This window comes from Cebidichthys violaceus, unplaced genomic scaffold (genome assembly GCF_023349555.1).
Source record: "Cebidichthys violaceus isolate CVI_PGR_0920_01 unplaced genomic scaffold, fCebVio1.0.p SCAF_32, whole genome shotgun sequence".
Taxonomy (NCBI): domain Eukaryota; kingdom Metazoa; phylum Chordata; class Actinopteri; order Perciformes; family Stichaeidae; genus Cebidichthys; species Cebidichthys violaceus.
The window spans coordinates 3021639-3042114 of record NW_027176506.1 but is presented as its reverse complement, the minus strand read 5'-3'; the positions used below and the strand labels follow the sequence as shown (position 1 = coordinate 3042114).

General features: G+C 48.7%; 1 protein-coding gene across 2 annotated transcripts in view; it reads right to left on the bottom strand.

Annotated features, from left to right (window-relative positions):
* Positions 1-385: 385 nt before the first annotated feature.
* smg1 (SMG1 nonsense mediated mRNA decay associated PI3K related kinase) overlaps positions 386-20476 on the bottom strand; it is a 38323-nt gene continuing 18232 nt past the window's right edge. Inside the window, exons 29-64 of one of the 2 annotated variants that reach the window (XM_068724865.1) lie at positions 20178-20423; positions 19625-19776; positions 19149-19284; positions 18775-18919; positions 18486-18624; positions 17977-18195; positions 17702-17882; positions 16833-16994; positions 16432-16658; positions 15585-15739; positions 14229-14451; positions 13781-14027; positions 13112-13341; positions 12723-12968; positions 12496-12634; positions 11524-11633; positions 11155-11376; positions 10764-10957; positions 10387-10559; positions 9857-10136; positions 8738-9010; positions 8401-8635; positions 7856-8067; positions 7482-7638; positions 7205-7394; positions 6695-6975; positions 5294-5503; positions 4858-4995; positions 4396-4548; positions 4132-4311; positions 3682-3909; positions 3335-3546; positions 3023-3123; positions 2674-2850; positions 2204-2310; positions 386-1646 (exon numbers count right to left, since the gene is read on the bottom strand). In XM_068724865.1, coding sequence (XP_068580966.1) covers positions 1569-1646; positions 2204-2310; positions 2674-2850; positions 3023-3123; positions 3335-3546; positions 3682-3909; positions 4132-4311; positions 4396-4548; positions 4858-4995; positions 5294-5503; positions 6695-6975; positions 7205-7394; positions 7482-7638; positions 7856-8067; positions 8401-8635; positions 8738-9010; positions 9857-10136; positions 10387-10559; positions 10764-10957; positions 11155-11376; positions 11524-11633; positions 12496-12634; positions 12723-12968; positions 13112-13341; positions 13781-14027; positions 14229-14451; positions 15585-15739; positions 16432-16658; positions 16833-16994; positions 17702-17882; positions 17977-18195; positions 18486-18624; positions 18775-18919; positions 19149-19284; positions 19625-19776; positions 20178-20423 — 6758 coding nt within the window. In that variant the 3' untranslated portion in view covers positions 386-1568. The remainder of the gene's footprint in view (positions 1647-2203; positions 2311-2673; positions 2851-3022; positions 3124-3334; positions 3547-3681; positions 3910-4131; positions 4312-4395; positions 4549-4857; positions 4996-5293; positions 5504-6694; positions 6976-7204; positions 7395-7481; positions 7639-7855; positions 8068-8400; positions 8636-8737; positions 9011-9856; positions 10137-10386; positions 10560-10763; positions 10958-11154; positions 11377-11523; positions 11634-12495; positions 12635-12722; positions 12969-13111; positions 13342-13780; positions 14028-14228; positions 14452-15584; positions 15740-16431; positions 16659-16832; positions 16995-17701; positions 17883-17976; positions 18196-18485; positions 18625-18774; positions 18920-19148; positions 19285-19624; positions 19777-20177; positions 20424-20476) is intronic. The other variant, XM_068724866.1, reaches the window with a different exon arrangement.

Here is a 20476-nt window from a genome sequence, read left to right as displayed (position 1 = left end):
TCGACTGTGCCGTAACCTTGTATTCTTTCTAATGGCCATCAGGGGGCGACTCCTCCAGTTGCAATAAGAAGTCCGATTGTATAGAAGTCTATGAGAATGAGTTCATGAAACGTCATAGTAATTGTCTTGCTCAGGGTTTGATGTTATAGCTCCACCTTCTGTCATTTCTGGTTCCAAAAAACCCAGTATGGCCAAACAAAATGCTGAACTTGAGGAGTCAAACCATGAGTCTACGGTCAACCTTAGAGGTATAGAGTACCAATACCCAGCCCTGATCCAGACCCGTGGTAGAGATCCTGCAGATTTATGCTTGTACATGGTTCTTCTGGGGTGCATGCAGTTTTATATCTAAAGACCGTCATTGTTAAATAAAACACTCAAACCATCTCAGTTCCATGTTTATTTGGCATCCAACAAAATCCAATAAAAGCTTTAAGAATAAACATTTTGCACCAACACCAAAAACATAATTTCTCCTACTAAAAATGTAAAACTAGAAGGTCAAGATTAATAAAATGCAAGCATTAGGGCTGGGGAGTGAATATGTATGAGGCGAGCAACAGCTTCAGAAATCTACTCCTACGGCTCTGGCTAAAGGACTGAACATCGTTATAAAGCTCAACACAGACACACATACTAAAGAAGCACACTGAAGAAAAAGAAGCAGACGGGGTCGTCCCTCGTGAAGTGAATTCACCTTTAAATGTCCATTCTAAGCACACAAGTGAGCCGTCCAAAACTATTAAACACGACAGGACGATTCACTGTAATCCACAAAAGCACAAAGAACCTTCCTGAGAAAACAACTCCACTTAATCTTTTATTCTCAGATGTGTAAAAGTATTTACTGTTTATCACTCAAAGTACAGTTTGATTATTGTTTCTACCTTCAGTTCAGCTTTCAGGTGGGTATTCATGGAGCCTTAAGAATCCTGTGGAACCTTCGTTCTCGTCGGTACTGCTCAATCGTATAACCCACTGGCCAACCAGAATCACAACGCCACTGAGGAAAAGATTAGAGATAAACAAGTGTAGCCATGTGAACGGCCAAACATCTGAGCTTCAGCCCCGGGGAAGTCCCATCCACTGCATGTCAGCTGTGTGCTTCAGGGGGAAACGGCTCGCTTCCTGCTTCATCGCGCCCTCAGGTGGAGTTCGATTGGCACAACAGGATGCAGTGATGTTTATGGGTACAACTTGACAGTGAGCTATGCAGGTGAGGGGGGGAAGGTATTTCTAAGTCGAGGGTGAGGAGGCCTTTTCCCTCCTACCCCCCTCCCCCATTCGGCGCTGCGTTGCCTGGTCAAACCCCAGAAAGGAAGGCGGGGCCACAGGCCCATTAAGCGTAGTGTTAGCCCGATCGCCGGTGGTTGGGGGAGTGTGGTTGCAGCGGTGCTACTAGGTCGCTGCCCCAGTTTGGGTTCCCAGGAGTTTGGGAGGGCGGACTTAGCATCCGCTTCCCATTTCCTCCCCCCAGTGTGGCCCGGTGCTGCTGTTCCGACACCCCAGACCCGCTGGACTCTGGTGGATCTCCAAGCCTTCGTTGGACCAAAGACATGACATAGCGATCACACCCAGGCAGTCCAGCCCTCATACAACTGGGCCAGGTTGTCCATGTTGGTGGCCTCTTTGATGACAACGTCCACCTGCAACAAAACAGCAGGACCTTTACTTCAGCCAGACAGCTGAGCGCATGGTGGCGGACGCATGCAGCTACGCTAGTGTGCAGTCAGAGTGTGATGCTGTAACGGTACAGCTGTGACCGTGCAGTGTGTGTGTGTGTGTGTGTGTGTGTGTGTGTGTGTGTGTGTGTGTGTGTGTGTGTGTGTGTGTGTGTGTGTGGTTAACGGGTTGGTGAATAAATGCAAAGCTGGTTAAGGTGCGGTGACCTTTTTAAACGATAGCACAGTTAAACGGTTAATTATTAACACCGCTACTGCAAACTATGCTCTTATTGTGTAAGCAAAACAAAGATAATTTTAAAATGTCAGCAAAGTCATCGTTTATTTATTTATTACAGTCAAAAAGTGAGGAACCTCTGATGGAAATAAAACAGGATATTATTAGGTACTCAAATGTAAGAATTAGTTGTAGAAAGCAGGAGCACCGAGCAGACGCACTGAGGATGTATCAGACACTGATTGGATGTTTCCACAGACTAAAGATTAAGCCGGTGTGTGTGTGTGTGTGTGTCGAGTGTCACCTGCTCTGTGACGCTCATCCTCCTGTTGGGATCGATGTCTCGGCCCTCCAGCTTGGCTTTCACCCTCTTCCACACACTGACTGCGTACGAGTTCCTCTCCTGGACAGCTGCAACACAGCAAGCAGCAGCTTCAGAGCCGTGTAGCCACATTTCACCACAGTCACGCTCACGCATCGTTCGTTCACGCAGCTCTGCATTCACGTCTCAAATAGATCCCCCTCCGTCGACCTCTGCCATCGCTAACCTCTGAGAATGTCTGGTGCCACATCACCATTCAAAAGGAAATCAAATGTGAAGTTGATATGAGGCGGTAAGGTACATCTTGAGGGTGATACTCATGTAAAAGACAAGGCGTTGTAGTATTTGCTGCTTTAGATGCATTACATGTAGCAGGAGGATGCTGAGTGACAGGATCCCCAACCACAGACCCAGAAGAAGAAGAAGAAGACGAAGAAGAAGAAGAACAGTACCTCGTCCTGTTTTGGGGTCCCGTACAGCCCGCTTGGGGCTGGGGTTGAGGCCTTTGCTGTTCATCAGCAGGGTGCTGGGTGGGGTGTCGGTGGGAGTTCCCAGGTTACGAGGCAGAGCTTTGCGTGCATTCTGGGACATCGAGTCCGGCTGGGTCTTCACCCCACTGCATTTCACAGCTGAAGTGAAAACAAATACGACATGGTTTAAGAAAAAACAGTGGACAGGATCTGGACGGGCCAGGATCTCCAGTGGTTTGAGATGTTCTGCTGACGTGAACACGGCTCAGGGATCCTCTGGAACTGAAGACGGCTGCTGCTCCAAGCCGAGGAGGAAGCTGAGGAGTCTTACCTGCTGCAAAGCTGGTCTGAGCGGCAGAAACGGGACTGGCACATTCACCGTCTCGGTCCGTCACTAGCGGGGAGGCGAAGCTCACCAGGCCGTTATACACGCTGTAGTGAAGCACGCACGCACGCACGCACGCACGCGCACACACACGCACACACACACACACACACACACACACACACACACACACACACACACACACACACACACACACACACACACACACACACACACACACACACACACACGACATTAATACAGGAGGTATACAGGGAAAGGAAAGGTTTGTGAGAGAGTGCACGTGATTGTGCTTACCTCTGGCTCTGGGAGTGCAGTTCCTTCAGGGTAGCAGGAATCTCCTCCAGCAGTTCAAACTGCTCCTGGTTGCGAGGCTGCCCGCTGGCCTGGACCACCGTGAATAAGACCAGCTGGATGTTGTCCTGCCAGGCTTTGTACAGCAACAGGAAGTGACGCACGCTGCCCTCATATGCCACCTCTTCACCATCCGCCAAGGCTGCCTCCTCATCCTGTAGGAGAGACACAACACAGAGGATGACTACTGGGTCACAAGGATCGGAGAGGAACTGAACTGAACGGGTATATTCACACAGACGGTAGGAACCTGAATAGGTCTGCTTTCAGAAGCTGGACCTCGAGTGTACCTTAGACATGGCTCTCAGCAGGTTCTTGACGTCGGCCAGCTGGCGGTTGTGGTTGGACAGAATAGTCTTAATGGAGTCGACCAGGAGCTGCAGTGTCTCTCCGCAGGACTCCAGCTGCTGCTCCCGCTCCTCCTGAGTCCTCCGCTCAACGCTCAGCTCCTCTTCCAGCTGCCTCTGGGCACAGCTCAGCCAATCAGGACTGCCTATGGGCAGGTCCAGCCCTGGACTCTGTAGCGACCAACAAAGAGCTTAAAAAGGTGCCGTGTGGAGCGTTGAAGAGAGAGTAGAGCAGCCGAGTAGTTTCTATCGCCACGCTAAGCCCAGCGGCTTTCACTCCTTCTCCAGAGGCAAACATTGAAATAAAATGACAAAAAACAATCGGCGATGTACCCAGCCAATCATATTTTTGACAGGAATACAGAGTGTAGAGAGGTCAGAGGTCAAACCCACCAGTCTGTGCAGTAGTTGGAGTTCCAGAGGAGAGACAGTGCTGCTGAACTGGGCGGCATAGGAGCAGGTTTGCTGGCAGCGCTTCAGGAGCTCAAACAGTGCTGCATCCATGTTGAGGGCCTCAGGGGACCGGGTCCGAAGGCCTTCAAAGTTCAGGATGGTCGAGCACAAGAAGGTGACCTGGAAACAAAAACAAGGCAAGGAAACTAAGAAGGAGTCTTTATAAATGGGGGCCCTTGACCATTGACGTGGCCGTGCTGCTACCTGGCTGGTGCGCTGGTTCTCTCTGGAAACCATGGCGCGTCTCTCCCTGATGGTCATCTCAAAGTCCTGCAGGACGGGGGCCAGCGCCGGGTTGGCTCCACCGGCCCACTTCAGACGCTGCTCGATGCTCGCCTCCAGCGACGCCAGTTTCTCCTAAGAACACCACAGCTCTTGTTTAAAATGGTATTTTTCAGTCAAGTCACAACTAGTTGTTGGCCAAAATAACCAGATAAATGATGCGTGTGGTCATTAAAAGGTTTCCTGTGAAGGCTGCTCTCCTCCCTCCTCAGCAGAAATAGGAGCTTTGGGACGGCCGTCAAGACGGCAAACGGACTTCTTTCCACAAGTGTTGTTTCATGCGTTACAATATCAAAATGTTTAAATAAAGCACGTGATCATAACAAGTCGAGTACATGTGGTGATGAATCCAACACAGGGCGGTGGATATGGTGCGATACGGACCTGAATGGCCACGATGGATCCCTCATCTTGACTCAGCTTGTACAGCTTCTTCTTCATGTTGCTGAGTGTGACGGAGCGAGGAGGGATGCTGACGCTCAGAGGTTGATTGTTGGGGCCCAGGACGTCCTCATGCTGCCACTGCAAGTGGAGAAGCACACACACACACACACACACACACACACACACACACACACACACACACACACACACACACACACACACACACACACACACACACACACACACACACACACACTTTTATACCTGGAGGAGCCAGCACTGACATTCATTCTCTAGTCTGTAACCTTTATCACATGCCTGACCCCAATACTAACCTAACATGCAAGCAGTTTGCTTTTTAAAAGGACACACACACACACACACACACACACACACACACACACACACACACACACACACACACACACACACACACCTGAAACATGGCAATGTGCAGCTGGCTCCTCTGCAGGCTGGCCTTGGCGGCCTCCAGGTTGGCGTCCAACCTCCTCAGCAGGTCCACTTTCTTCCAGGCCGTATCGTAGGAGGAGGCCAGCACCGTGGCTCTGTTCAGCAGCAGCTGGGACACCCGACCCGAGGCCAGGCCCTGCTCCACGGCCTTCTTACACAGATCATCCAGAGACACCTTCAGGGCAGACAGACGGCGGTTTAGGACGAGGTCAGACAGACAGAGAGGCAGGCTGCACATTAACACTGAGACAGGAAATAAAGAACTATACACTACCATATACGTGTATGAACACATTACAACACCAGTGTTACACAATGGCCTCTCCTTTTAGTGAAAAGATGCTTTCAGCTCCTGGAATATCTTTCAGTGTTTAGTATGTAAAGTAGAAAAGAGGAACATCCTCACACAGTACAGGTTTCTGCCTTCTTCATAACAAACACATTTACAGAGTTGCACCAGAGACACTGGCAGACACTGGGGCTCGCAACCCTCTCAGTGTAGTAGTGATACTATGGAGACCCAGGTACAGTACTCTACAGTACTCTACAGCATGCACAAAAGAGTTTCTTTATCAGCACAATTACAAAAAAGATTTAAAAGTCCAACAAGACTGACTCTGCAGTGGTTCCTGCTCTAGAAATATAAACATATTTTATTTAAAACTAAATGAATTCTAATCTTTTTCTGAATTTATTATTTTTTCAATTAAACATTTCTTAAAACATTATTTTTAGTAATTAAAAAGAGCAGATAAGAGTATTAAAGAACAAGAAGAGTAGTACTGATAAAATCCTGGATACCCATCACTAGTTGTGGGACACTGTTATTATTAATAGTAGTAGTAGTAGTAGTAGTAAAGCACAGTGTACAAAACATTCAGCTTTTAGTTCACGAGGTAAAAGAAGCATCACTGTTGTTCAATCGCGTTTTTGTACTTCCAACAACTCCAGAGTGAAGAAGAGCTCTTAGTAAAAACATCAGCAGATTGTTCAAATGTCATTCATATCACATGAATAAATGATATCGATCCACTGTAGTTCTGAATCAGGACCTTCAGTATGTTAAATAAGAGGGTAAATACACATTTATCCAACTGTTGATATCTTCGGCTGCTGTGCATACAACGTATTTAAGGATGAATTAAGTTTGATCCTAGTTGTAGCTACAGGTTGGGAAAATGAGTTTAGGCTGCTACATTAAAGCTGTTTATCCTCCAACACTACCGGTTTCAGCTCAATCGCTTGACTATTCATTATTTTAGCAATTAAAAGAAAGAAAAAGACATTTGGATGCTTACGAAGAGGGGACGCATCTGTGCCTTCCTTTGTTAGGTCCCAAATACATCTTATCTTTCAAAATTCTTACCTTGCTCTCTGCACCAAAGTCCTTGGCCTCGACCTGGGCGACGACGTCTAGGCCCAGGGCAGACAGGGTGCTGCAGAGGGCCAGACCCAGGGCCTGGCTGGGCAGACCCATGAGCATCTGCCGAACAAACTCGGCCGTGAAGGCCTTGATGGGGCGGGTCATCTGCTCCTCACTGACTACGGCCACACCGGACCCTGTGGCACTGGGCCGGCGGTACAGCGGCTTCCCCAGACCAACTGGTCCGTTTGTGGGCAACAGGTCCTCAGCTGGGGAACGGGTGCCTACACACACACACACACACACACACACACACACACACACACACACACACACACACACACACACACGGAAGAGCTGAGCATTCAAGTTCCGACACTGACGGTTACATTCCATATATTGGATCTATGCATTGCTACGTGGTAGTGGTGTAACGGAACGAAAGAAAAGGTCTCGTTCAACAGGTGTCTGGTTGCGATTGGTGTGAAGAAACATGAGCTGCAGAACTCTTACCAGACAGAGTCTGAGCAAAGGAGGCACACAGTCGGAAGAAATCCCTGATGGTTTGCAGTCTTTTGAGGAAGAACACGTCTTCCATGAGCTGCCGCTGATTCACACCGTCAAAGAAGTGGAGCTGTGCGGCCCGAGCCTCCCTCAAAACATCCACCTTCCTCCAGGCCAACGGGACCTCCAGAGAACTCAGCTGAGGGTAGTGAGAAGAGGATACACGTAACATACTCTCTGTCATTTACAGACTACTGTTACATCTGCAGGAAAGTGTTGGCGCTACCTTCTCTGTGAGCTGACCGAATGCAGTCTCCAGCTGGGTGAACATGCCGTCAAAGGCCACCAGCAACATTTGCCCCGCAGACATCTTTGGTGTGTCCTGACCCGGTCCATCCATACTGCGAGGCTGGATCAGCTCAGAGTACTGAGCACGCAGCATTCTGAGCACAGAAAGACACATCTTCATACATCACACATGCTTTGGACTGTAACCATTTGCAGATTTTCGATTACTTGAAGGGCAGCTGTGTAGCATTTTGGGGGAATCCATTAGCAGAAACTGAATGTACTATGCATGGTAGATGGCCACCAAATCCTCCACACACACACACCGCCCCTTTAAGCAAATGCTAATGCACAACCGTAGCAACTACGCACCTGGTGATGTGGAGGCAGTGGTTGTGCCCGTCGTGGTCCAGGCCCGTGGTGGCCTGCAGACTGTCGACCAGACCCTGCAGGCCGAGACCATCGGAGCTCTGCTCCACCAGCTGCTCCAGCTCTGCCAGCATGGACTCCAGGGTGGGCTCTCCTTTCACCATGCAGCGCAGAGCCTCCGGAAAGATGATCTGACGGAAGTTGGTGTTGAGTTCCTGTAGTGAACATAGAGACACAGCAGTGTCAGAATCTTTGAAAACTGGCTCTAAAATACTTAAGTGGAACAATCAACCAGTGACATCGAGCAGTTTGAATGGATGTTTTCTTCATGAACTGATGTCCCTCATGTTGACGTCATTGGCCTGTTTATTGTAGAATTTGTCGATACTGTCATTTTTGTGTGCTTTGTTTGTTCGTATGCACTGTAAGCAGCGTGTCCTCGTAAATGGACGCTCGCTCTCAACGGCCCTCCTCCTTTAAATAAAGGTTTTAACAATAGAATAACAATTACTGATTGATTGATTTCTCTGTTTTGAGGGTGCATCTACCTGCAAGCAGGTGTACACAGCATTGGCCAGGTAGACAGCTTGGGTGATGGCCGAGGGGGCAGGCATATCCAGGTCATGGGGCAGCAGGGGGCAGCGTTGCAGCAGCGTTGCCAGGGCACTGACATTTCCAATCATACTGCAGAGCTCCTCCAGGAACCACGCCCCGTCCCGAGATATCAGGTCTACCAGCTGCTCTCCAGCACTGGCTGCCGCTCCCTCCATCACCAGGTTCCGTCTGGGGGACAAAAAAGAAACACTCGAGTGACTTCCTTCTGTTCGCCTGCAACTGCAATATATTGTGTGCGTTGAAAGATGGAATGAAAGGTGCGTGTTAAACCTGCAGAGTGCGCAGAGGGCAGAAGTAATGATTCCAGCCAAGCTGAGGGAGCCCGGCTCTCCATTCTCCCGAAGGAAGACCGTGATGCAGTGCTCAATCTCCTGCAGCTGCTCCTCACAGGCCGCAGCAGTCGTGCCCTCAGCCTTCAGTCGCTCTGCTTGGTGCATCACGCGCTCATTGGTATCAGCCACTTGGTGCTGCAAAGTCAACTCCACACTGGACAGGAACTGGCAGGAAGCAGCAGGAGGCTGGGGGGCAAACAGCACCTCGTATCTGTAAAGGGAGGGGGAGACAAAGATGAAGTACAACGTCATCTTACTGGTAAGAATGTTCTGCTCCAGTCTGTGGAGTGTGCCTGCTACAGCCCTGAAGGTGTACTTGGAGTCGCACACTTCTGTAACCACCGATTCCTCTTATCGATGTTTTCCAACAGCTGAACAGCTCGTTCAGTTTGTTTGGACGCACCCCATTTCTTCCCTGATAATGCTCCATTGGGAACAACAAATCGGTGTTGAAATGGACTGGAGAGCAGCTAATAACGTTAGCCGTTAGCAGCTAGCGGGTAGCACAGTCCTACTTGGCTAAATAACAGAGCTAACAGAGTTCCATCATGATGCCAGTCCACTTCCAGTTGCTGGGAATCTTCCTTTTTCCTCGTAACAAAGTATTTTACACTGCAGTATTGCTAGGCCTGCTTTTACTCGAGCAACAGATCGAAATGTTCTTCCACCACCACCTTAATGACTTTTAAGGTCACAAAGAAAAGAAAAACGCTGTCTGACAGTATCTCATATAAGCTTTGTTGTGTATTGGCTTGGTCCAGCTCTTCATTGAAGTCAGGATATTAACGTATTCAAAAACTAAATGATGGCACTATGCTATAATCTGTCATCTCATCGCTGACCCATCACTAAGAATCTAACTTGACCAAATTGCAAAAAAAAGGCGTCAGCATTGTAATACTGTCTTTCAATAAGAAAACATAAAAGCAGCCCACCACCCTCTGTTTTTTGAACGGTTTGTACATTTGACAAAGCTAGGACACATTGAGTTAATGCTTCATAAGCGATGTTAATAGCTTGTGTGACACCATGAAGGGAAGCCTCTGCAGGTCCTTACTGTCTGTAGATGTGCTGGCAGTGCTCCACTGTCATGTCTCTCAGCAGTTCCTCTAGCCAGGCCTTCCACTGGTGGGCGCGGTGCAGCAGCAGGGTAGCCCGCGGGTACAGCAGAGCCACTGTAGCGTAACTGTGCAGCTGTTCCAAGCAGCCGCGGAGGGCCCCACGGCGCTGCTGCAGCAGAGAGCTCACCTCCGCCTCCAGGCTCTCGCACTGGCTGATCAGGTGGGCCTGGCCCGCATTCTGCAGGAAGGCCGTGGCCGGTACATAGCTGGGAGGACCTGAAAGAGTTGGACAGCACAACAACATGATGTGGCATTCTGACAATACATTTTCACCGTACTCGTTTACAGAGAATAAAGAAGGCCTGAAAACGAGCAGCAACAGCTAAATACATGTTCAACCCTCAATAAACACCCAATAGTAACTAGGTAATGATCTACATCATATTCACATTTGTGGCTCAAGAAGTGCTACATCAATTTACTGTCATCCATTCGTCATGCTTGCATCCTTTCCAGTGGGACGTACCCAGATCTATGGGGCTGCTGATGTCCTGCAGCAGGCTGGCCAGCTGCGTGGCCTCCAGGTTAGAAAACGCTGCCTGGTACTGGGAGATCCATTGGTCCAGGTCAGCTAGCTTGCTCTGAATGGCCTCCTGCACAGTTCGCTGCTGCGACTGCAGCTGGGTGTGTTCAGAGTACCTGAGACAAGGATGGCTGGATAAATAAGCTTTCAGAATGTGGGGTTGCATAGAGTATCTATATGAGCCATCTGCCTGGCTGCTCACTGCATATAAAGAGAGAAAAACAGGTTTGTGTGCTACAATCTGAATGTGAAATGACTTATGACTGTGAAGGAGTCATTTTAACGTGGCTTTGGAACATTGATATTGTGCCGTCTCAGACCTTTGCTCCAGGGTGAGGATCAGATGGTCTGGATGGTTCTCGGCCCCCTCCAGGAAGGCCATCTCCTCTTGAAGTTTGGCTTGGAGTTTCTCCCCCTGGCAGAGCAGCTCCTGCAGGACCAAGTACTCTTCCAAAGCCTCTTCCACCTGCGGCAGCACTGCCAGCATCTCGTCACGATTCTTAAACCAGTTCACCTGCTCACAGTCAACACAGTCCAGCAATTCAGAATCCTCAAACGCTTTGCTTCTGGTTTCTGTGCAGTACTGTAACACATCTACGGTTAAATGGTAAATGGACTGTACTTGTATAGTCGGCACCGGCTAACATTTTGCATTTATTAACTAAGATGGGTCTATCAAGCCTGTGTAGCAGTCTGCTGTCGTGACTTCACCTTAATCTCAGCCACCCTGGAGGAGAAGAGTGAGCGTGTGATGTCTCTCTCCATCTCCCTCTTGCTCTGCTTGCTGTCAGCCTGTTGGCCTCCTCCTCCTCCATACACTGCACCAGCAAAGCCCACCTCCCCCCCAGCAGTCCAGTCCACCAGGGGATCGTAGACGAAGGCCTCCAGAAGAGTCAGCAGGGTCTCTCTGCCCCGACGCATCATCTGAACCACCTGAAATGACATAACTGACTTCAGCAGGGTGGCAAATATCTGCCGACACAGCAAATATTACTATTAGAGATCAAAACTAGGTCCGTCACACCATATGCCGTCATGCACGGTAAGTATAAACACAGTTCAGTGTGATATGACAGTAACCTGTTCACAGGACAGCCTAAAGATGCCCTCCACCCCAGTGACTCCCAGAGCGGTCTCAATGTTGTGGGTCATCCTGAACGGGACCTTCTCTGGCACCCGCAGGCTCTTCCCTAGTGACACACACAAAATAGATAGAAACATTAAACGTACCATTCTGTCTTATTAAAGCAGCAACTATGAAGTCTAGTCTAAAATGACTCTACTTCTCTCTTGATTTATTCCCTCAGTAAACATTGTAAGTTTATGGTCTCAATCTCTAGTTTACAGTCTTCTTCAATACAGCATGATGTTCATTTAGTACATTATGGTCCATTTAGAGTCAAACAGACCATAAAGCAGGGGATACTTTAGGGGCGGGGCTACCTGGGGATTGACAGGTCTCTACCAAGCTTGAGTTAATTGTTCTTAGCTCCACCTTCTTCTGTCACTTCTGGTTGGAAAAAACCAAGATGGTGATGGTTAAAAACCAAGATGGTGATGGCCAAAAAACAACTTTTAATGTACAATCTATGGTCTTATTACCACTCAGCTTATTGAAAATAAATGACCCTTGGCTTAGCTCCACCCCCTGCTGCTACATAATTATCTAAATTCTGGAAAATAAAAAGGCGATTTCAGAGAGAAGCAGACAGACGTGTCTACAATATGCATTAGGACATATCCAGAATGAAAACGGGTTAAAAAGATAAAGATAGAAGCTAAAGCCTACAGATGACAGTGTGAGAGTGAACCACGCCTCACCGTGCGATGGAGACAGAAGACAAAGAAATGAATGAACAGCCCTGTTCCTGTAAAGACGGGTAGGTCTTTATTCACTGTGACAATCATTCAAATACATTCAGTATACCTTCAGTAGTTAGCATAGCATAGAAGTGCTAACGCCAGGTAACAATGTGCCAACAGTATAAATCAGCACAAACAAATGAGACAAGGCACGGCCTACAGGCTCTCGGTAAACCAGTGGAAACTGACCTTTTTCAAAGCATACGTTGTAGTCAATGTGCACCACTTCTCCAGTGGTCATGTCAATCAACACATTGTCAAGGTGACGGTCGCCGAGGCCGATGATGTATCCCACCATTGACATGACAGCAGTGGACCTGGCATAGGACTGCAGCACAAAAGAAAAGGGATTACAACCAAACCGAACAGTGAAGGAAAATGTTTTAATCACATCACACATCTCAATCTTTGAGTACCTGAGTGACCCTCCACCACTCACTGGGCGTGGTGCAGGAACACCACAGCTCCCTGGCCAGTAGGTTGGAGGGCGTAGCCTCCATCAACTCTTTCAGCACCTCCTTCATGACGCTGAGAGGCCAGTCTCGTCGAGTCACATCCAGACTGAGCCCCACTGCCTTCAGAGCTGGCCCGATGCGGCTGTAGTACAGCTCACTGGGGCGGGGTACTGGAGGCACTGGCTGCTGCTGGAATGAGTCTTGGGCCTGATCAGGACAAACAAAATACAAACTCTCAAACTACAATGGGCCTGAATGTGGGATCACAAAATTGCCTGGTGTCGTCTAGATGAACAAACTGTCGCTGTTCACCTGGTTGAGCTTTAACAGACTTAATTCTTCACGGGTACCTTTTGAGCTTGCAGCACAGCCTCCCTCTGCTGCCAGCGCTTGTAGAGGCCAAAGAGGGGCGTGGCTCCGTCCACCCACTGGATGAGTCCCGATCGGGTTCCGAGGGGGGTGACGGAGTAGTGGCGAGCGTGGAAGTGCGGCTGCTCCTGCTGGTTGATCTTAGTGAACATGGTGTTGACAATCGACAGAAACTGCATGATGCGCTCGTCTAAATGCAAATCCTCCAGACCTGAGAAAGACACGGTTTGAATGACTACCGACACTCTTCTACAGTGAAAGCAGGACTGGTACAGTGTGTATCTGGAGAGTCTATAACCAACAGTCTGAGAAATAAGACGCTCAGTCAGGTTTCTGTGAGCTGCCTAGTTCAGGAAACCTGATTCCACAAGCCATCCCGGTTTAAATCTCCTTCCTATGTCACATGCAGGCTCATTAGAATAAACCGCCCAGTGTCACTACTGCCTTTGTAAAAGGTGCACCTTATTTTTCTCTCACACCAATCAGAGCAGACTGGGCTTATTCAGCAAGGAGGCTTAAAGAGAGTGTTTCTGACAGAATACATGCATATTCAGTATGACAGCTATTCTCATTTTGGTGTAACTGCTAACTGACGTTAAGAAGGATTAGATTAAAGCTAAGTGTTATTTATTAACGTCACCATCTCCCACCTTTAAAAAGGTACGGGTAGTTGCGTCCATCTGAGCCCAGGAAGAAGAGCTTCTTGGGCTTCGTCTTGGTGGGCAGGATGGTGATGGTGTTGCCCACGCTCTGAATGGTGACAGCGTCTGATGCCGACACCTCGCCTGGCAGGGCCATCTCTGTGGTGGTCATGGACACCAGTCGAGGACTGATCTCATCCAGATGGAGCAGATAGCTGGCTCTCTTCTGAGCACGCTGCTGCAGGCTCAGCATGATCTGACACACACACACACACACACACACACACACACACACACACACACACACACACACACACACACACACACACACACACACACACACACACACACACACACACACACACACACACACACTCTGAGTCAAGCTTGCAAAAGGTGTTGTGCACTATGTATAACAATGCTGTGTGTATTACAGACGTATCCTGCTAACCCACACCTGTTTGAAGGGAAGCCAGCTGCTGGCGGGGTTGGCGGGGTTGGAGGGGTTTCTCAAGCGCTCCAGGGCCGAGGTGATGGAATCCCCGTAGGTCTGCTGGAACCAGGTCTCATGCGGCGTCTCTGCTGGAGCTGCTGTGATGCTGCAGACGTGATCCAGGGCGAAGACCACGGGGCGCATCAGAGCAGAGTGCTTCTCACGCATAATGGCAGTCTTTTCATCCCTGCAGCACAACGAAGAGCGTAACTAGACTTGCAAGGATGGCATAGAACTTTAACAGGTGGGTTAACACAGCTTTGTAGACGACCCCCAGTGCACACTGCTGTGTGTGCAGTTGACTGTTCCACTGTCTTTCCATCAGTGCAGGTCAGGATAAGGTTCTAAACAGTCCTGGTTCTCCCGTGCCTCCCTCCCTCCCCTCAGACTGGTTCCCATCATGGCCGGCCGGAGGAGGAGAAGCTGCTGGCGGAGGCGCCAGTCTTGAGCTTAAGGAATAGGCTTGTGGCAATCGGATCGTATATCGACAATTGAAGAGACGGACGATTGAATATTAAATCTATTTAATAGTACTATCCAAACTAAGACACACACAGTTAGCATTAGCAAAAGCTAGTGCTAGCCGGCTGTTATATCAAACTAATCCTGGCTGGTTAAGTCTTCTCTGACAAAATAGTTCATTGTAACATCGACACTTTAAGTAAGTAAGCTACTTGCCAACTTAACTTAGCTAATGTCAAACAGTAACGAGTATTCCTCTGAGGTGGAGTAGAATAACAAAGTAGCAGAAAACGGAACTACTCAAGTAAAGTAAAAGTACCTCAAAATTGTTCTTAATTACAGTACTTGAGTAAATTAGCTACATTCCACCACTGACTTATTCACAACAGAACATTGCGCAATATCTGATCAAATTATTAATTACATTTCTCTTTTATGCACGGCTGCATCCCCGTAGTCCATTCATTGCATTAGGTTGTATTCAATAGTAAGAGAGCATTGTACAAAAATAATAAAATGTAGCTTTTTTTATATTTTTAACCAATTAATAATCAATTAACCCAAGTAACAATGAACAGATTAATAAATGACCACGATAGTTAGTTGCAGCCCTAATGACCATACTTAAATGCATCCTGCATGAGGCCACTGGTGTGGCTGAGGACCACTTCCAGGGTGGGTTTGTCATGTCACACCACTAATGTAAAACAAGGAGGCAAACCAAAGGACACAGCGGCCGAGAAGAATAACACTAGTGATGAGTTCACCTCTTCCCTTTCATGCAGGTCCTCTTCACGTATTCAACAGAACATTGACTCAGAGGCTCCTGGAGCTCGGGTAGAAGGCGGCGAGGCTCACCTGCGCAGTGTGTTGTTGTTCTGGACTCTCTTGACCTCGTCCTCCAGCTGCTGGATCCTCCGTAGGACGTGCATGTGCTGCTGTTGTAACACGCCCAGCCACAGCTCATCCCACAGTAAGGTGACCCTACGCAGCTCACCCACCAGCTGCTGGACCTGAGCATCTCACACACACACACACACACACACACACACACACACACACACACACACACACACACACACACACACACACACACACACACACACACACACACACACACACACACACACACACACACACACACACACACACACACACACGTTCACTTCTGAAGACTACAGCATGCAGCAGGTTTAACCCTTGGTAGTCCACAAAAGAAATAACTCCCCACTGCCTACTATTTCTGCTTATTGTGATGTCACTTCTATGAGTACCCTGAAATACTTCATATCCCTTAAATCTGTACAACCGGTTATGTAAGTCAATAAAGTATAATAATGATAGAAGTACTTACATTATAATGAATACATCATTTTACTAAATAAAACTCTCAAAACATTGATAACACGACTAACATTTGAACTAAATATATCTTAAAGTGTTTGACATTTTGCATGTAACATAAGTAGTGATGTCATCACGAGCGCACAACGTGATGACACCAAAGACAGATTTTTACTTTAGACTGATTTAAACACCATCATGCAAACATCGGTCCGTTTTCTTAGACGGGTTGCAGCCCTACACGGTCCATTGAGCGTTGTCTCTTCTTAGGACTGAGTGCACACTGTGCTTGATTGACAGCTCCCTCACCGTTAGATTTACCAAACTCTGGTCATCGGTCTGACTGTGTGCGCCCTCCTACCTGCAGCACCATGGTAGGGTTGGCAAAAGACAGCTTCTCCACTATCTTGCTGTAACAGTCCTGCATCATGGCCTGGTCTTGACTGGAGCAAAACGTTGCCAGCTCTTCTGGAGCACCTCCTTGGTCACCGCTCTCCTGCTCCTCCTGCTCCTCCTCCTCCCCCCCGACCAGGCCCTTTCCCTGCATGCTGCCCAAGAAGGTGGGCAGAGCCGACGGCAGTTTACTCCCTGTCGACAGAATTCACATCCATTATCCATCCGGCATTTACATTTTTACTGGCATCACCGATCATTCTTATTGTCAACAGGGTTACTGAACGACATTCTCACTTCTATACCGTGTTGTATCTTGTTTTGACCAACAGCGTTCACACCAATGAGGAATGTTATGGACTTCCATACCTGCATTCTGAGCCTCTCCTCCCAAGGAGAGGGAGCCCACGATGGCCGGGTAGAGGATGAGGTGAGGGGAGTCCTGGGCCACTCGACACAGCAGGCTGCAGATACTCTGTCTGATGTACGCTTCTGGATGGTTGAGACGGGAGAAGAGCTGCGGTATGATACCTGAGGAGGACACACGGTACAGCACAAATAAATGCATTTTGACAGCAAACATTTTCTCGCTACTATTTACTCAGAGCGCGCCTAGCGTCAGGACCTTCTCTCATTTAAACACATCTCAAAATAAAAAGCAGCCAGTAGTGACCGGTGATTCTCTAGCTAGACAATGACTTTGTAAGCCACAGGAAGGTGAAAGTAAGGCGCTGTGATGGATCGGCCACCGATATTCATTCCGATCAGTGGTCTCTATAAAAGCAAGACAATACCTCGACAAAAGAGAGAAACATTGAAAAACATTCGTCACAGAAACAGACAATTAAGCAATGTTGACAAACTAGTAAAACGGTTAGAGGTTGACGGTGTGATTTTAGTGCTTTTTTTGAAGTGAGGGAGTGAATCTGAGTTCCAGATGTGAGTGGGAAGAGGGCGGGGGGGGGGCATTTTACAAAACACTGAATATCCTAATCCTAAATAGCTACACAACAAACGGTGGAATATCGGGGTCCAGCCCTACGCAACACATCCTCACAGTCTATTAGTTGATTTCTATATTGTAATAAGAATCCTCTACTGTCGAATGAAAGTACCATATTTAACTCCGTAGTAACATTCCATCAGGACGCTGTACCTGCTGTTTAAGAAAGTATGGCGTGCCTCCTACAACACGCCATACCCCCCCCCCCCCCCCATTATATTGCAGTACGACATACCCCTCCAGGGTGCAGTAGGGGTGGAGGCTAATCCCAGCTCGAGCCCCTCCCTCAGTTCACCAGCGTGCTTCACCAGCAGACGGAGGAGTCGCAGGGTTGCCATGACAATCACGTCATCGTTGCTCTGCTTGCTGTTGTGATAGGACAGCAGGAGTTTGGGGTCATCCTCATCTACCGGGACCTAAAAGCACACCGTGGACATTTAGAATAGAAGCCGCCCCCTCACTCACAGCGACACGGAAAAAGACAAGGTGCAACCACGGCCTATGTCTCACCTGTCCAGCGTTGAGCTTCAGGAAGGTGAAATAGGCCTGGCAGGAGACCCGGTAGAGGCCGAAGATGCGGTCCACCACCCGTCTCCAGACCCGGATCAGACCATCTGTGACGGGCTGGCCCGCCTCCACCAGCCAGGGGCACGAGCCGGTGAGCTGGCGCCAGATCACGTCCACCATGTCGTCCTCGTCGTCCTCCTGCTGCAGAGCCATGTCCTCGTCCTGGAAAACAACAAAACATATAAGCACAGCAAACAGCCATCACCCACGTCTGCAATTGCTAGTTGAAAAACACATTTTGAGTATGATATTGTCTGGACGTGAATCATGCTGAAACATGCAGCAAAACCACATAATATCAATCATAAACAGTAATCCATAGTGTATTAAATTGAAAGTTTCTAGTAATATTACGGTATTTTTGCATATTGGCTTCCATTGTTTTCCTTTACTTAGTACTTAACGACTATTCTTTCCGTGTCCGTCTGTCTGTTGTGAACACAGTGTTGTACCTGTATGCCAGTAGGTCGACACATGGCCTGTCCCAGAATGCTAAAGATGGTGTCCTTGTCTTCTTCACTGGTGGTTGCTGGCAGCAGCTCCTCTATCTCCTTTTTTTCTCCAGGAAGAAGAGGCAGCCCCTCCCCTTGGCTGAGACAGAAACATATCCTTCAGTACGCCGTTTCTAGAGTTTTGATTCAGTGATTGACTTGAATAAACACCTCTCTGACAACAACATGAACTGTTACAACGGTAGAATTAATGGCATTAAATCCAAGCCGGTACGATGGGTCCACTAACCTGGCATTATCCACCACTTTCCGGCCCCAGCGGTAAGCCCAGCTGGCCAGCGCTGCCCAGGACTTGGCCATCTCTGGAGCCAGGCTGGTGGACAGCTGGTAGAGTTGGCCCAACACAAAGTCGGGCTCCCCGACGCCCACACTCACTGCACGGGGAAGGAGCAAACAACACTGCTATACTTTTTGTAATACTCTGAAAACCACAACTATTCGAGGAGAAAACAGTCAGCTCCACAATATGCATCCCTGAAGGAATATGGACATATCTGGATGTGTCTCCATACCTCACAGACTCTAGAGGTATGGAGACTAGCACCTGTTGAGCGTGGACACTGAACCATGTACGCGTTATCCTAGGTGCACTTCGACTGTTACCTGAGGTCTCAGCGATAATGTGGGGAATCCCCTGGTCCTCCAGAGGGAGCTCCAGCAGAGCAGCAATATTCCGGCTCAGAGGAGACAAGCTGCCCACAGCATTGGACGAGTTCACGGCCCCCGACCTCTTTACCACCTAAACCAAAACACCAGCAGTCCTTTAATGCTTTCCTCGATAACACCACCACTGGAAAACATTACAGGAAGTCAGATTTGATGCTTTTGTGTCAGTGTGGTTGTATACCACCCTTATAATACAGGTGGGTGCTTCCTTTGTGTGCAGGAGGCCGGTGTGCTAACAGCATTTTGTCAACATGTTTTTAAAAAGTCTAAACGCCAACAAATATGGTTTGAACTGAGTGTTACGTTGGATAAACAAGTTGAGCATTTTGGAATGATTACATCTTTCTATTTGGACACTCTGGATATATTGGAAAGGTCTGGATCACACTAGTGGGAAACAATGCTGAGCGTGCCTGTTTAAGCTGAGGCGTCATGTCCTTCCAGTCAGCCAGCAGCCATTTGCACAGCGTCAGCAGCGAGCGGCAGGCGGCCCCTTCGTTCTTCCCCACATGGCAGTAGGACAGGGCAGCCCTGCTCAGCATCTCCATGGCCGCCATGGACTGGCCTGAGGACAGAGACACCGTTGGAGAAAACCCGACGTCCAGAACAACACCAACAACACACTGAAGACGTACGGAAAGCGAGGACGCTCGGCAATAAGCGCGTTAGCTGGGATCTTTGTCAGCTGACTCAAGTTCTACGGAATCCCGACAGGATCCCAACTGTTTCAGAGCAACATTTAAACAGTGGTTAACGTGTTAACTGGTGACTTTTAACAACCGGGACGCATTCGGCTGAAGGTCACCGGTCAACACGGTCACTCGTTAAACCAAAACACCGGTGGAGTCTACAGCTGTGAGCTGTCAAACGCGCTGACGACCACCGGATTGATAAAACGATGCTCGTGTTTACAGCGGCCATTTTTAAACTCGATCCGTTTCATGGTGAATGTCTACTGTTGGTCACCTGCAGTTCTCAGGACTTTGGCTTTTTCGATCTGCAGCTCCGGTCCCCATTTCTCTCCCAGAGTGCCCTCCAAGCTGAGCCGCCTGAAGGCCTGGCTCAGCTCGTCCTGCCGATCCTCTTCTTGCGTCCCGTCGCTGCATTGGCTGAGCAGGCGGGACGCCAGGGCGATGTTGCCTTTTTTCCGAGCAAATTTGACAGCGGTCAGACAGAGCTCCATTAGGTGGCCGTCTATGGTGGAAGAGTAACCTGGACAAGAATGGACACGGCATTAGTGAGTGTAGTTTCAGCTCCCTCTACCG